The sequence below is a fragment of the Protopterus annectens genome, chromosome 6.part0 (genome assembly GCF_019279795.1).
Source record: "Protopterus annectens isolate FY-2018-M chromosome 6.part0, PAN1.0, whole genome shotgun sequence".
In the NCBI taxonomy this organism is placed as follows: domain Eukaryota; kingdom Metazoa; phylum Chordata; order Ceratodontiformes; family Protopteridae; genus Protopterus; species Protopterus annectens.
In genome coordinates this window covers 1,913,654,286-1,913,670,482 of record NC_056737.1, presented here as the reverse complement: position 1 = coordinate 1,913,670,482, position 16,197 = coordinate 1,913,654,286, and the positions used below count along the sequence as shown (strand labels likewise).

Sequence of the window (16,197 nt, the reverse complement as noted above, 5' to 3'; positions counted from 1 at the left end):
CAGCGGGAGAATCTGTCAGCCTGTCCCAGGAGTGTCTGTGAAGTTGCTTAAATAGTTATCCCAAAGTGTGTGTGTGTGTTGTGTCAGCTACTTGGGCAAGGACACGAAACACTGGTTGGACAGAGAGGGTACTGGAGGTTTTAGCTTGCCCAGCTAGGCTGAGACCTGGACCCTATAGCTGCGCCAGTGGGGAGTCTTACTGGGGACCTGGTAAGCAAGGGAGCAACCAGCCCCAGACTGACTGTGATCTCTGTGTGCACTTAAGGGAAATTGTACTTTACTGTGTGCTTTAGTTATCCTTTCCTGTCTTCTAGGAGACAACCTCCCTGGTGTTAGTGGTAAGGATTGAGGCTCCTTGATTGCCGGGCCAGGGCACGGTTGTCACAACCAGCATTTCTTATTCTGCGGTAAAACAAGAAAATATGCTGTTTGTTTGCTTTTTACCTCATCATTGCAAAGTCAGTTATGGGTTATGCATTATATGCATTATACAGTACAAAGCACATATTGGATGTTTATAATTAAGTAGGGGGCAAATCTAGCTCTTGATTATTTGTAAAATAATGTATATCTTGCAATAATTTTATTAATGAAGTAAGTGCTGAATACCAGAACTATTTTTAATGAGAAATGACTGTCTACATTATTCAGATTTAATGCAAAGCAAATTATTGAAAGGCATGGTAACTGCACAAATATATATTTAAACAGTTATGTGTTGGACATATGCCTTCTTACAAGTATACAAATTAAAATCTGAATTATATAGGCTATCATAATTATTACAAGAATGTCTTTCTCTTACTGAACTGATCTTTAGATCATAGATACGCACATGGCCAGTTTAAATTAATCTGTCGGCAATCACATTTGCTATGCGGTAGGCATGGCAGTTGAAGAAAACATGTGCACTTTACTAATGCGGGTTTAGAAACTGAAGTAGCCCTTCATAAAGGAAATTTCTGTTTTATCTGATTACTCCAGGCATATTCCTATGGACTAATGTGTAAATATTTGGTTGCTGCTGATAAAATACTATGTCTTGTGTTCGTTCATCATAGCTTTGTCTCTGTTTCACATGCATATTCTTTCTGTCAGTGTCTCTCTTTAACACAATCACAGAAGTGCCAGGTAATCCACAAATGACATGTATGTCTATGACAGACAGAAAACATATGCAGAAGCTATCTCACAGCTGTCCAGAGCCTTCTTTGACAGAACGGACTGTCCTTTACTAGAGCAGAACTGTAGAAGTGTATTTTACATCGGAGATGTTGACATTTTATCTGTGTTACTCTGCTTATATGCATGGGCTCCTGTTCAACAGAGACTGGCAGAGAAAACAGTGCGAGTGAGGGAGAGAGAGAGGGAGGGAGACAGAGAGAGAGAGAGAGAGAGAGACAGGAAGAGGGAAAAAAGAGAGAGAAGTAACAGCTGTCCTGGATTAATCTAAGTTTCTGTTGAGGGAACCACAATGGAGGCAAAGGAGGAAGACAGAGCTACCCAGGTAAGTAGGAGGGGGAAGTGAGCATGTGTAATGCTGCAGTTTCTTTCACTGACCTTGTTTTCATTTCAACCCCTCCCCCCACTACTCATACTGTCTCATAACGGAGATGTTTTCTATTGCTTGATGTAAGATTTGACTATATTGCTATCTCCTTTTCCCTATGTTCTTTTGGATACTGTTCTAACCTAGCACATATAATCACAAGGGTTTGACAGGTTCGCATAACCAGTTACTGAAAATATACCACTTAAAAATCAGAATATAACAGCTGGTTGCTGCTTCTTTATAGCTCTCATTTATTTTTAGTTTGAGAAAGGTAAAAAAAATGCAGAGTGTGTGTGTGTGTGTGTGTGTGTGTGTGTGTGTGTGTGTGTGTGTGTGTGTGTGTGTGTGTGTGTGCGGCGCACTTGTATATGCATACTTATTTATCAATAACTAAACTGATAATGGTAACAGCTAGTTGCATACCTCTGATGCTTTCTCTCTGACGCACAGTGGTGTTTTATCTGTTTACGAAGTCTGCATGAATATATTCTAAAGGGACCTGGAGTCCTGTTTAGAAACACTGCAATCTTTCCCTTTACATCTACTGTTGTTGTCTCTGTACATGTTATGTTTATTTTTTGCCATTCGCGATTACTTATACTGAAAACATGAGATGCTATTAAGGTGAAAACATGTAATTTGAATACTTGTTATTAATTTTGGTAGAAAATGACCTGCACTGCAGACTATAGTGTTGTTGAGTTGGGTAAGGGGTTACGTATGTGGTTGGCTATTTGAGAAGGCTCAGCGTGCTGTTTGCAGGCTGGCTATGTTGATGTCAGTGATATTGGACATATGAACTGCAAGCAACCTGCTCAGATTCTTTTTTAGTTAAATGAATTGAAGAGGAACTTCTTCATAAATTGAAGAAACTTATTCAGAAGAGAAATGGATCTGATTGATTATTGAATCATGGAAAGCACTGACAAGGGGTCACAATTCTAGGCAGAATTCAGTGGTTTGTAAATTCCTTGCTCTGTTGTAGCATTACATCTCAAGCTTTGGCACAGTGACAGTACAGTCATACTGTGATTAATCAGTAAAGAAATGCACCCTAACTATAAGAATGGTGTTAAGGTTCCCAAGAGAAATAACATGATTTTACACAGTGTGCAAGAGTAGAGTACATTTATATCAGATACTGGGCTGAATGTTTTTCCCTCTATCTTATTACTTTTAACCCATCTAACATCATGCCTCCCCATGCACTCTCAGCATTTTATCTTACTGTTTTATTGCTTAAACTGCTGTAGGTTTACATTTTACACTTCTCTTATTCTGTATAGATGTCTGAATACATTTTTCACCAGATGATTTATTTTTCTTTTCTATACCACACAGTTTCATTCCCTGCTGGTCTTGCTATTTAAATGTATTTGTACAGTTATTTATTGTTTGAACTATGTTTCCTTTGAATGTTTTACTGTTTATGTTTGAGTTTAGCTGAGGCTTGGTGAGCCTTTTCCCTTTATCACTTTAACAATAAATACGTAAATTCAACTTGCTTCATTTCCTTTCAGTTTGTCTTGCCAGGTCAAAAGTAGAAATCTCAAAACTTAAAATCAGTCTTTGTTTGTTGATACTGGCTAGTATCTACAGTGCTACAGAATAAAGTATTATTCTAGTTTATAATTTCTTTACACTTTTAAAAAAATGGTACTCATCTGTTAACCAGCTAAGATCCATTAGGTACAAGAGCAATGTTTAGGGGTGACCCAGGTGCAGTGATCTACTTAATGACTTAAACTGAGTCACATAGTATAAATGCAAAGGCTGACTGAATCAAATCCAGCTGCATGAAACTTACTACACACTCAAAACTTTAATCCTCTGTACTTTACTGCTAGTCCTTTTAAGGACTCCTCTGTAAGCTGATGCTCTGGATATGCACAAAGGGACTGTTTTCATCAAAATAAGTAACTGCAATTAAATAAATTACAGATCATTAGTACGAGACAGGCTTACTCACTCTGCATGGATTCTGAAAAATGCAATTGTATGCACTTTTTTTCTTTGTTGTCCAGTTTTGGAATGCTGTTTCTCCACTGTGATATTTGTAAGCAATAATGCCAGACAAGGTGTGTGTTAATGTAGCGGAGAGCCTCTGCACCCCTGGAAGGGTGTTAATTACACATTAACACACATCCTATAGGGCATTAATGCACTTAGAGAATGGTCTCTCTGTAAAATTTTTGTGTTTTACTTATTTTTTTAAGTACTATATAGTTGTTTTGTATATTTTTGATGTGAAATAGTTCCTCCGCCTAATGTTTCAAACTTTCTGTAGTATATGTTAATGGTGTTGGAGGAAGCATTTTATATGAAAAATATATAAGAAAACAATATAGTACTTAAAAAAGACATAAGTAAGTTAAACACAACAATTTTACAGACAGGCCATTCTCTCTCTCTCTCATACACAGTCACTTCAGATTTTATACATGCATTCTGTCACACAAGATCACTCTCACTTTCTTTCCATCTCTCTCTCTCTCACACACACGCACACACACACACACACACACACACACACACACACACACACACACACACACACACACACACACACACACACACACACACACACACTCTTCTTCGCTTTCATACATGCACTCACTCACTCACACAAGATCGCTCTCACTCTCTCGAAGTCTCTCACACAAACATGCTTTCATACATGCATTCACTCACACACAGAGACCGAAAAATAAACACACACATACACATACATACACACACACACGCATGCACTTCTTTCAGTACTTAGATATTAACATAACCAGGACTGAATTCTGCCAGAATTTGTCAAATAATGGCAGTGCAGTAAAAACATGTGTTACCTGATTGCCATGTTTTCTTACTATGTAACTTGTTAACTTACTAAACCACAGAAAAATATCTACTTTATTGACACCCATCCTTTTACTGCATTGACATTATTTGATGAATTCTGAAGGAATTCGGTCTTGGTTGCGTTAATAATGTACATTTGTCACACCTAAGTAGAAACTGGAGCACATATGCAAAACATATGTAGAGTCAATGCAGGGTGGTGTAGCTTCACTCAGTCACTGTTCTTTCTCTCTATAATCTTTCCACTTGCAATGACTACATGCAGGACCTTTTAGTAATCAGTGTTCCATTCAGTGTAAAAACAGTGTCATCCTTTTGGACGCGGTGCGCTGCAAAATAACATTAGCTTTTCAAAATATAAGGAAAATGTAAATGAGAAACTGTAATGCTTTCAAGATATTGACATGCACCAAAAAAAAATCACAGAACCGAAATTAATGATTTTAAAAAATGTACTACAGTCACAAACCAAGCACACCCATCACAGTACAAGTAAATGTAATGCCGGTTCAGCTATACAAGTGCTGCATTTATGTGTACGTTTTTAAGGAATTATGACAGAATTAGGTCCTGATTGTGTTAATACTTAAGCACCCTTCTTTCTGTTTTTTTTTTTTTTTTTTTACACTCACTAAAAGCACTGCTCAGTGAGTGCAAATGTAATGGTGGCCATTAGGTTTTTAGCAGTCCGAGCTCAACGGCAGTTTGATATGCTGTCATGAAGCAGCGGACTTGTTTTTCACTGGGCATTACTTGTACATTAATAGCCTGCTGGAGAACGTCTGTTCTCCAGTCAGGGTGCTGATGTACAGTTTGCCCATTCTCTGATAGGCATTATTGTCTTTGCTCTATGACATCACTGTATTAAAGTAATCAGTAAAATAAAGCACATTTTATAGTAGCTAATGTCTTTGTTATTGTATTTTAATATTTAAAGTGCTTTGATTTAGAATAATGTTTCTATACAGCAAAGTTACCTGAAGTCTTTTCTTGATACTAACTGAGGCTGGATATTTATATAAGGAAGCTTCAGCCAAAGGTCTGAGTAGCAGAGCCAAATACATTTGAGTACTTTATGCTACATACTTTTAAAAAAACTCCCATGGAAACTAAGCAACAGTTTGAAATTACTTTAATGCCAAATACACACTGAGCATAGACTGATCAGTGCACTCATATGCAGTTCCTTTGTACAAGATGCTCACTTTTATGGAGCTTGGATGTGCAGGTCACTGCACCACATTACCTCCCTCAACCCTTTTAGCTTAAACCAATGTAATATCTTACTGGGATAGAATGGCATTTCCATGTGCATATACTAATGTCTGTCACTGAGGTGGCTTATTCAGCACTGGTACAAAATCAGTCTTACTCACACCTTAGGTTCAGAACCACAGCCACATTAACTTGCTAGTGAAGAAGTAAGATGCTGAGATGGATTTCACATCCTCTGTGACTTTTACTATGTTCAGAGACTGGGTGTTGACTTGCTGGCACATTAGCCTGACTGCCTACATGCCAATGTCTTATGCTGAGTCAGGGAACAAGTTATGGCTTGAAGCCAACTCCTTCTACTTATTCAGCATGTAAGGAGAGTTACTGCTCAAATTCTAGTATCAGAAGTCGCTTCAACTAGAGTGTCACTGTCTTTAGCCATTGTAGACCTACCTAGGTCTCAGGTGGCCAGAATGTCTCCAGTAGGATATCTCCTTCAACTTTTCTTCATTCTTGTCCTGAAAATGTATCTGACTTTTTCAACCAAATTGTTGCTACGCACCCTGGTGCATTAATGGAATGACTTATTCCAATTTCCTTAACATAACATAATTCTTCAGACATAAACTGAGTTCTGTTGTTAGTGACAATATGTTCAGGTGAACAATAAATAGCAGCAATTCTTCTCAAATGATTATTTGTTGCTTGAGGTCTGATTTCAGACATATCTGATTTCAGACATACGAAATACTTGTGCCATTTGAAATATACATCCACCATCCATCACAGTCATGAAAACAGAATTCATACATGTTTCAAAGTTAATATGTAACTCTCTTCAGCATCCGTCTGAAAATGCTGAAAGGCGTGATAATGCATGTCTAGGCATCTTCTGTGCCATCTGATGTAGCGCAGATACTTTCAGTTTCTTAACTACACTGAATACAGGATTCTTGGGTTCAATTCCAAGACAAGGATTAGAGTTTTTCTTTCCTGTACTGTTCTTCTAGATTTGTCTGCCTGACAAAAATTCTAGTTAGTGATTTCATTTTAGCAGTATGAGTGTGTTCTTTCTGCATGTTGATCTTTCACAGCAGTTCTCAGCTTCTGTGTAACAAGTGCTTGAGTTACCTATGGGATACAGTGTTTTTTTTTTTTTTTTGAAATCATCATCTACAATCATCTACTTTTGCTGGCCAACATTTCAATCCAAGGCTCTGTACTGGTGACAGTTACTCGCTGTTTCTGTTTACACAATGCTATCAAGTCAGCTTTTCTCAAGAATATAATGAAAGGTTGCAATAATGAAAGCATTTGCAACTTTTTCTGTGTCTTCTTCTGAAGGTAATGGAATTTTGGAGAGTCCATCAGCATTCTCACAATTCTTGGAGATTTGATTACATTTGATAGTATGATGATATTATGGGCTATCCCTAATTCTTACTACTGCCACTGCAGGTAAACTGTTACGAATTTTCTGCCCCATTAAGTATTGATGCAGTTTCTTACTCCAAATATCACAACAATCTAAGAATGCTTCCTGTCTGCAGGATAATGGGTTCTCGATGCGTACACAGTCAGTCTTTTATTGGCTGGGGTCATGACCTTGGATCACTGCAGCTATGCTGTAGGTTGAGGCATCACAAGCAAGTGATACTTCAACCCTTCATTATCTGACGTAGAAGTTAACGTTCTTTTTACATTTTCTAGAACCGCTTTACTTAAGTCATGTCCATCTATACAATGGTGATAACACTATTTATTATTTTTGTAGGTGATTTTTTTCTTTGTGTGCCTTATAACCAACAGACCCTTCTACTGTGCACAAGCACATTCATTGTAGATACTTACTAGTCTACTGACCTGTGAGGATCTTAAGAAACCTAGCTTAATATTCTCAGAGTAGTTTTAAGTGCTTAAATTTTGAGTACAAATAGCCCTGCGATGGGCAGAACAAAGATATGTTGGGACATTTACTTGCTGCCCCTATCCATGAGGGACATGGGTGCTAAAAGAGGGTGTGAATTTATGGTTTCCCATCCATTAAGTAAGAGAAGTACTTCACTTTTTGTACAGTGAAAGATGGTTCCTTTGAAGAGGTATTCTCTGGAACGGTATTCCACTCTATTAGCATGTGCCGAAGCAGTCAACTGGACCAACACTCCCTGTCCCAAATTAAATGAGCTGGCACTAGACCCTCACTCCTATCCCCTTGCTTAACTTTCCAGTGCCAAACTCACTATTCCATTTGTGGTTGTTTGGATCATAGCTTTATCACTTTAGTCCACAGTACCATGTTCATTGTATTTTTATTAAGCATGAACTTCACTTAATAAATAAAGACAATAAAGCCTGTAATGACAACACACATTTAGGAGGGGGGTGTATCATGTAAGACCTTTACTTTCTTTGTAGGAGGGCATATCTTCTTTCTGTCCAGCAAATGCCCAGATATTCAGTCAGCAATATGTCAAACCCTTATTTGATTATTTAACTTTATTCCATAATCTTGCAGTGTTTGCAGCACTTCATGTAAGTTCTAAGACACTTGCTTTTGCTTTTTCCAGTAAGCAGCAAATCTTCCAAAATCTAATCCTTAAATTAGTTTTCCATTTTTCTTTAAAAAATTAGTGTGCTGAAGAATAACAAATGGTAATGCGGTATACATAGACAAACCTCCGTGCATTTTAATCATGACGTACTTTTTGTAATCATCATCAAGTTGCACTTGTTGATAAGCAGTGGGGAAATTTAATTTAGAAAACACAGTTCCACTCCTCTCTGTGTCCATCAGCTATTCTACTTGGAGCAGATACAAGTGTCTCAGTGCATGTAGCTTGATTTGCACTCTGTTCATATTCATCACAAACATGTTCCTTTTTACAACTAGTACTGCCCATGCACTCCCCTTCACAGGACTAAAATTCTCTTCTGTTTTGAACCTTTCAAACGCTTTATCCCATTTTCTTGCATTGCAAATAAAACAACCTACTTTTGCAAAATTTGGGTGCATTCTATGATTCTCCAAACCAGTCGCTTTAACACCACATTGTTACAAGACACTTCTTTGTGTATATCCAGCAGTTATTGTACATATTTATTTTCTAACTTTGTGACTCTCCATAGTATCAGATGCTCCCAGGACCTCATTGTGTCCACCAGGTCTACCATACCTGGCTTAGCTTACCCGGACCAAACCCAACCCACATCTGGGGCACTGAGGAGATCATGGAACCTGAGGTAACATCATACACTGCTGTTGGGATTTTCTACCTAATGTTTCAGCTCCCATGTTGTGCAATGGATTACACAGTATCTTGGCCACACTGCTTTATATGCCTCAGCCTGATCTCCCCCCCCCCTCACATACACACAGTACAGACTCCCTCATGAGTCCTCAGCCTCCACAAGCACATGAACTGCTAATCAAGCATGGCCAACTGGATCATAGTCAGGGCTTTACCCCGTGCTACTGATGCAGGCACTTGGATTTAAGCTTATGTGGCACATGCTGAGTCAGAGACAGTTTGCTTCCATTTCAACAGTCATTTCTCCAGCTATTTCCTCCCACACAAAGTTGGTTCTTCGTCTTTTGCAACAGCAAAATTCAAGCATTATTATTATTATTATTATTTTTTTTGCTTTTTGTGGCACACTGTAGCCATTATTTCACCAAACAAGTTATTTGTACATTTTAAGCTCCACAATTGTAATAGATATTGCTGCACCTGTACTGATATCCATAATGAAGATGCAAGTGATTTTTTTCAATTATTGAGTATTTATTAACACTTTATTGTGTGATTTTTCACATTGTTTTCTTCTTAGTACATTTGCTGTAATAATTATCTAGTGGTATTCATAGTCCTGCTCTGCACACACGGGCAAAGTGAACATGCAAAACATGCAGCTTTCGCCTATATGCAAATTATGTGTATGTGAACGAGTAGCACTGTTTCTTACATCTTTTTACATATGTAAAACTGTGAAAAAACATCAAAATAAACTGTGTAGAACTCAAAACTGTAAAATTAGCTATGAACTATGCAAGAATGAGCACATCTTTGGCACATGTATCTAACTGCTGTCTATGTTCATTAAGTTCCTATTTATCTTTGCATATTTTCATAAATAGGGGGTGCATATCAATTTGTACTAGAAACACGAGACTTATAGCGAGAACTTGCATGCACTCAGGGTCAGCACTGCATCCTAGCAGCTTACAGCAACATTGTCAATATTAATAAGCAATATAATCTCCACTCAATGTAGAAACATGCATGAAAACACACACAAAAATCAAAAATGTTGGCCTATAACAAAATGGAGATCATTAAACGATTAAGCGTGTTTGTTCCATTAGTACTCAGAACTTTGTCAGAACAGCAAACTGTAACTTCTTTCTTTTCAAATACACATTGGAAATTCAAAGGTCAAGCTATGTTGGTTGTAAATAATGGAAATTTCAACATTAATTCATAACATTGCAGATTTATTATATTATATAAAATAATTCATACTGTTATTTTTTAACATTCACAACCTAATACTCATCCTACAGTATACTTGTACCATTTGTGAATTATGTTGCATAGTAAGTCCTGCACTAAGGAATCTTTTACTGTTAAAATTGAGTCTATAATCCTTAACAACTTAAAACAGTAATTGCTGAAAGTATTAAAGATAAATAAATAAATAAAATAGTAGGTTTGTGGCATAATCAGGAATTAGTCTGTTTTTAACTTTTTATATAGTTAATTTTGTGTTATATTGTTTTGTGTAATATTGTATTGTGTAGCACTGTAACGTTGGTGCTCTAAGTGTGAGAACACTGCTAATGGATAATTTATCACAAATACAAGATGGATATGTTGCATTTTGCAAAATCTACCAGTGCAGTTGCCTTTATTCCAACCATGCCTCTCGTTTCCTCCTTTTATGTTTAAACATTACCAACTGTATTATACTGGGAAGGTGTCTTTTTATGGTAGCCAGGTTTGGGTTTTTATATATATGGAAAGGGAGAAGATAGGAAAGAAGCAAAAAAAAAATGAAACAGCAGTTAAGATAAGCACAGCAGGATGACATAAGAGATTTGTTCAGTAGGAGGTAGGAGAAGGTTGCTATTTTTTTTCTGGTGGGTATAGAATCCCCCTTTTTTGTTCAATTATATATAAAGGAAATATTGGGAAGGGGAAAGGGTAGCAAAGGAAGGAATGAAGGTTAGGGAAGACATACGAGTTTTCATAAAAACATAAAAAGAAAACCAAAGAAAAAAAATCAGCAGTTATTCTGGTAAATCTACCTCACAATAAGAGCCCCTGTGCACATCCAAAATTCGAGCTGCAGGATGAACAACATAAAAAGTCGATTGTCATCCCCTTTAGTAAAAACTCTGTACCCATGAACTACCACATAGGCGTCAGTCTACTTAACACTGAAAGTGTGATAAGAGACCTTGGGACTCAGGTGGACAGTATTCTCTCCTTTGATAATCACATCGCCACAGTGGTCAGGAAATCCTTCTACGTGGCACACCTCATCACAAAAGGGTTCTCATCCGGGAAATAAAGAGGTCATTGTTCCCCTCTACTCGTCACTCATTAGACCTATTATAGAGTACAACACCCCTTTTGGAATGTACCTCACAAGACATCTCCAGCAGCTGGAAAGGCCACAGAAGTACCTCACAAAGAGGATTACTGGCCTCAAACAGATGCTCTATGCTGACTGTCTCAAAAAACTCCAGCTTTACTCCATAGCATATCGCCTAGTCTGAGGTGATCTCTGCCTAACACACAAAGCTATTTCAAACCCAGAACTGTTGGACATGCTCCACCTAATAAAATCCCAATCCCTCTGAGCTGCATGCTCTAGGAACTTAAACCTTGTCACCACAACAAACAGAACATGCTGGAGTGATAGATTCTTGTCTCAGAGACTTCCCATACTCTGGAACAAGCTACCCATCTGTATCAAACAAAGTTCATTATTAGCACTCTACAAGAAGAATCTTGATGAGTGGATGGGAAATAGGAAATTCACCCCGGGGATCACTCCTGTGGCTCTGCTTGACAGGGGCACAGGAAAATAACTTTCTCAGGTGGCGTAAGCCAGGGAACCATGTTGACTAGGCTAACTTAGGTCCTTGGGCTGATAGCCTAGCACCTACCTATGAACACAACCAGAGATGCAAAGAGAATAGATGACCCAAGCACTAAGGCTCATTTTAATGTTGCACTTTAATTTGTTTTGAATATTCTACATTGTTAGCCTATCATGAGCCACACCATACTCTTAACTCATGTTTCTGGATGTTTTTCAGTCTTGATTTATGACTTTGTTTGTTTGTGGAAGTATTTTTATTTTATTTATTTATTTTATTTTACATTTGTTGACCAGGCTAATCCAACTGGATACATGTCCATTTTCAGTAGAGGCCCGGGGAGATAAGCTCCAACTTAAGCTAATATAACAGGACAACAAAAACTCAAAAATATTTAAATAGATTGTTGATGGCGATTTAAGGTTGGACACTAAGGAGGGAGAAAAGGACCTGTACCAATTCGCTAGACAGAAGGACCGAGCTAGTAAAGATGTGCAGCAGGTAAGGATGATAAAGCATAATGAGGGAAACGTACTCACAAGCGAGGAGAGTGTGTTGAGCAGATGGAAAGAATACTTTGAGGGGTTGATGAATGAAGAGAATGAGAGGGAGAGAAGGTTGGATGATGTGCACATGGTAAATCATGAAGTGCAGTGGATTAGCAAGGAGGAAGTAAGAATAGCTATGAAGAGGATGAAGAATGGAAAGGCTGTTGGTCCAGATGGCATACCTGTGGACGTATGGAGGTGTTTAGGTGAAATGGCAGTGGAGTTTTTAACTAGACTGTTTAATAAAATCTTGGAAAGTGAGAGGATGCCTGAGGAATGGAGAAAAAGTGTTTTGGTACTGATTTTTAAGAATAAGGGTGATGTGCAGAGCTGTAGTAACTACAGAGGGATTAAACTGATCAGTCACATCATGAAGTTATGGGAAAGAGTAGTGGAAGCTAGGTTAAGAAGGGAGGTGATGATTAGTGATCAGCAGTATGGTTTCATGCCAGGAAAGAGCACTACAGATGCGATGTTTGCTCTGAGAGTGTTGATGGAGAAGTACAGAGAAGGTCAGAAGGATTTGCATTGTGTCTTTGTGGACATATGACAGGGTGCCTAGAGAGGAGTTGTGGTATTGTATGAGGAAGTCGGGAGTGTCAGAGAAGTATGTAAGAGTGGTACAGGATATGTACGAGGGTAGTGTGACAGCGGTGAGGTCTGCGGTGGGAGTGACGGATGCGTTTAAGGTAGAAGTGGGATTACATCAAGGATCAGCTCTGAGCCCTTTCTTATTTGCAATGGTGATGGACAGGTTGACAGACGAGATCAGACAGGAGGTCCCATGGACTATGATGTTTGCAGATGACATTGTGATCTGTAGTGAGAGTAGGGAACAGGTGGAGGAGACCCTGGAGAGGTGGAGGTGTACTCTAGAGAGGAGAGGAATGAAAGTCAGCAGGACTAAGACAGAATATATGTGTGTGAATGAGAGGGAGGATAGAAGAATGGTGAGGATGCAGGGAGTAGAGGTGGTGAAGGTGGATGAGATTAAGTACTTGGGATCAACAGTTCAGAGTAACAGTGAGTTTGGAAGAGAGGTGAAGAAGAGAGTACAGGCAGGATGGAGTGGGTGGAAAAGAGTGTCAGGAGTAATTTGTGACAGATGAGTACCAGTAAGAGTGAAAGGGAAGGTCTACAAGAGGGTAGTGGGACCAGCTATGTTATATGGGTTGGAGACAGTGGCACTGACAAAAAGGCAGGAGTCAGAGCTTGACGTGGCAGAGTTGAAGATGTTAAGATTTGCACTGAGTGTGACGAGGATGGACAGGATTAGGAATGAGTATATTAGAGGGTCAGCCCAGGTTGGAAGGTTTGGAGACAAAGCCAGAGAGGCAAGATTACGTTGGTTTGGACATGTGCTGAGGAAGGATGCAGAGTATATTGGGAAAAAGATGCTAAGGATGAAGCTGCCAGGTAACAGGAAAAGAGGAAGGCCTATGATAAGGTTTATGGATGCGGTGAGAGAGGACATGTAGGTGGTTGGTGTGACAGAGCAAGATGCAGAGGACAGGAAGAAATGGAAACAGTTGATCTGCTGTGGTGACCCCTAATGGGAGCAGCCAAAAGAAGAAGAAGAAAGAAGTTGATGGAAATTTTCATCAAAGAACTTAACTTTAAAGAAATTGACTACAGAGTTTAGCAAGACAATACAGTACTATTTGCATGGTAAAGGGTTTGACATTCATCATGTAGTAGGTTAGGAAAGAAGTACAGATTGAAATGAAGTATTAAGGCTGTTTAAAAAATATTACACTCAAAGTAAAAAAGTTGGCATATATACACTTATACAAATATTACACTCAAAGTAAAAAAAAGTTTGCATATATATATACAAAGTGGAACACTTGTGCTCACAGCAGGATGAGTGTCACAAAGTATATACTCAGTAATAGTTTCCCGAGAAGACTAGACTAGATTGGGAGTAAGGGAAGGATTACTAATCCCACTTTAAGGGTTTTGGGAGAGAGGTATACAGTAATGTTGTACAGGGGGGAGTGTTAGTCAGGGTTAGTACAGGGGCATAGCCATTGTGTTTTTAGGAGAATTTTTAGTTGCTTTTTGAAGAGTGGTAATGATGACAGTGATGCAAGTTTGCTGGGAAGCCTATTCTAGGTTTTACCCACAGAATTAGAGAAAAGAGAATCACCTGCTTTGTTGTAGGATTTCTGGATGGTAACCAGTAATTTATTTGCTGAGCGAAGGTTAGTAAGATTTATGTAGGGGGAGATAAGGTTACAGAAAATAGGAGTATTACTAGGAAGGTACAGAATCTTATGGGTGATGGTGAATTGTTGAAATTGCAGCAGGTTTTGCATTTCTAGCCATCCTAGCTGTTTGAGATTTAGACAATGGTGAGTTCTAAATGGGGAGCCAGTAGGAAATCTGGCAATGTTGTTATAGGAGGTTGCCAGCTTATTAAGGTTGCTTTTGGAAAGATTAGTATAAATGGGGGAGGCATAGAGGAGGGTAGAGATCAGATGGGTGTAGGCAATGGTAGTTCTGGCTTCTGGGGTAAGGAAAGGTTTTATCCTATACAGGAGAACCAAGTTTTCTGTTTACTGTTTTAATAGTAGAGTTAATATGCGAGTCAAAGTTAAGTTTGTGGTCAATTATTACACCTGAGTTTGGTAGCAGGGTCAGGAGCTATGACAGTACCATTGTTGGATGTAATGAAGAAATCTATTGGGGAGGATTTTAGTGTTGGAGTAAATAGCAATAGTTTAGTTTTTTTGGCATTTAGGAGGAGGCAACGTTATAGGAACCAGTTTTCTACTAGGTTAAATACTGTTTAGGTGATGTATTGGAGTTCAGATGAAGCAGAGGCATTACAAATCAATGTGGAGTCGTCTGCATATTGTATGCAGGTAGCTAGAGGAAGATTTATGCTTAGATCATTAATGAATATGGAGAAGTGGAGAGGTCCCAGGATAGAGGCTTGAGGGACACCAAGGCTAACAGGGAGATGTGTGGATAGGTTATAGTCCCAAAGGACAGCTTGCTGTCTATTGTCTAAGTAGGACTTGAACCATTTTAATGCTTGTGTGTCGAGTGAGAGTGATTTGAGTATGTTAAGAAGTATTTGATGGTTAACCATATCAAAAGCTTTAGATAGGTCAATAAAGAGTGCAGAGGAGAGCATGTTATTATTACAATGTTTGTTAATGCAGTCAATAGAAGGATAAGAGAGCAGTGATAGTACTGTGGAAAGGTCTAAAACCATGCTGACAGTCAGCTAGTAGGTTACTTTGGGGAAGGTGATCCAGAAGTTGTTGATGGATGCATTTTTCCATGATTTTGGCTAAAGGAGAAAGTAGGGATATGGGCCAAAAGTTAGAGAGTTCAGTTGAGTTACCACCCTTGTAAAGTGAGATAATGTGAGAGATTTTCCAGAGAGATGGGATGGAGCCTTCAGTAATGGTTCTATTAATTAGGATAGAAATGGGATAGCCAAGTACTTTTGCTGCAGTTTGAAGGTATTCAGCTGGTAGGCGATAAGCTGAGGGAGTACATGGTTTAAATTTGCAAAGTAAGGTATAGATGAGAAATGTAGGAATTGGTTTTAAATGAAAGGTAGGGGGTATGGTAGCTAGGGAGGTTGGGAGGGTTGCGCTAACAGGTGGTAAGGAGTTTGCTAGAGATTGGACGGTTTCAGTAAAAAAGGTATTGAAAGCATCAGCAATCTGTTTGGGAGAGTTAAGGGAGAGACCTGATGGGGTTGGCATCTTGGAGTGGCCTGGGTGTAATAGTCTATTTATGCCTGACCAGAAGGTATATATTCTCCACAGATAAAGCTGTTTTTGAAAAGATGTTCTGATGAAATCCAGTTAACGGATGAGAGTGCTTATCTGCATGAATAAAGCTGAATTCTTTCAGTGACTAAGTCTGGTTGAATTTTTTATTTTTATTATTTTAAAACTTAG

The 16,197-nt window shown here is 38.6% G+C and overlaps 1 protein-coding gene across 2 annotated transcripts in view; it reads left to right on the top strand.

The window, feature by feature from the left end:
- The first annotated feature begins 1,211 nt into the window (after positions 1–1,211).
- The window catches only part of PRKAG3 (protein kinase AMP-activated non-catalytic subunit gamma 3), a 1,357,042-nt gene continuing 1,342,056 nt past the window's right edge, over positions 1,212–16,197 (top strand). For both annotated transcript variants that reach the window (XM_044075227.1, XM_044075226.1), the window contains exon 1: positions 1,212–1,507. In XM_044075227.1, coding sequence (XP_043931162.1) covers positions 1,475–1,507 — 33 coding nt within the window. In that variant the 5' untranslated portion in view covers positions 1,212–1,474. The remainder of the gene's footprint in view (positions 1,508–16,197) is intronic.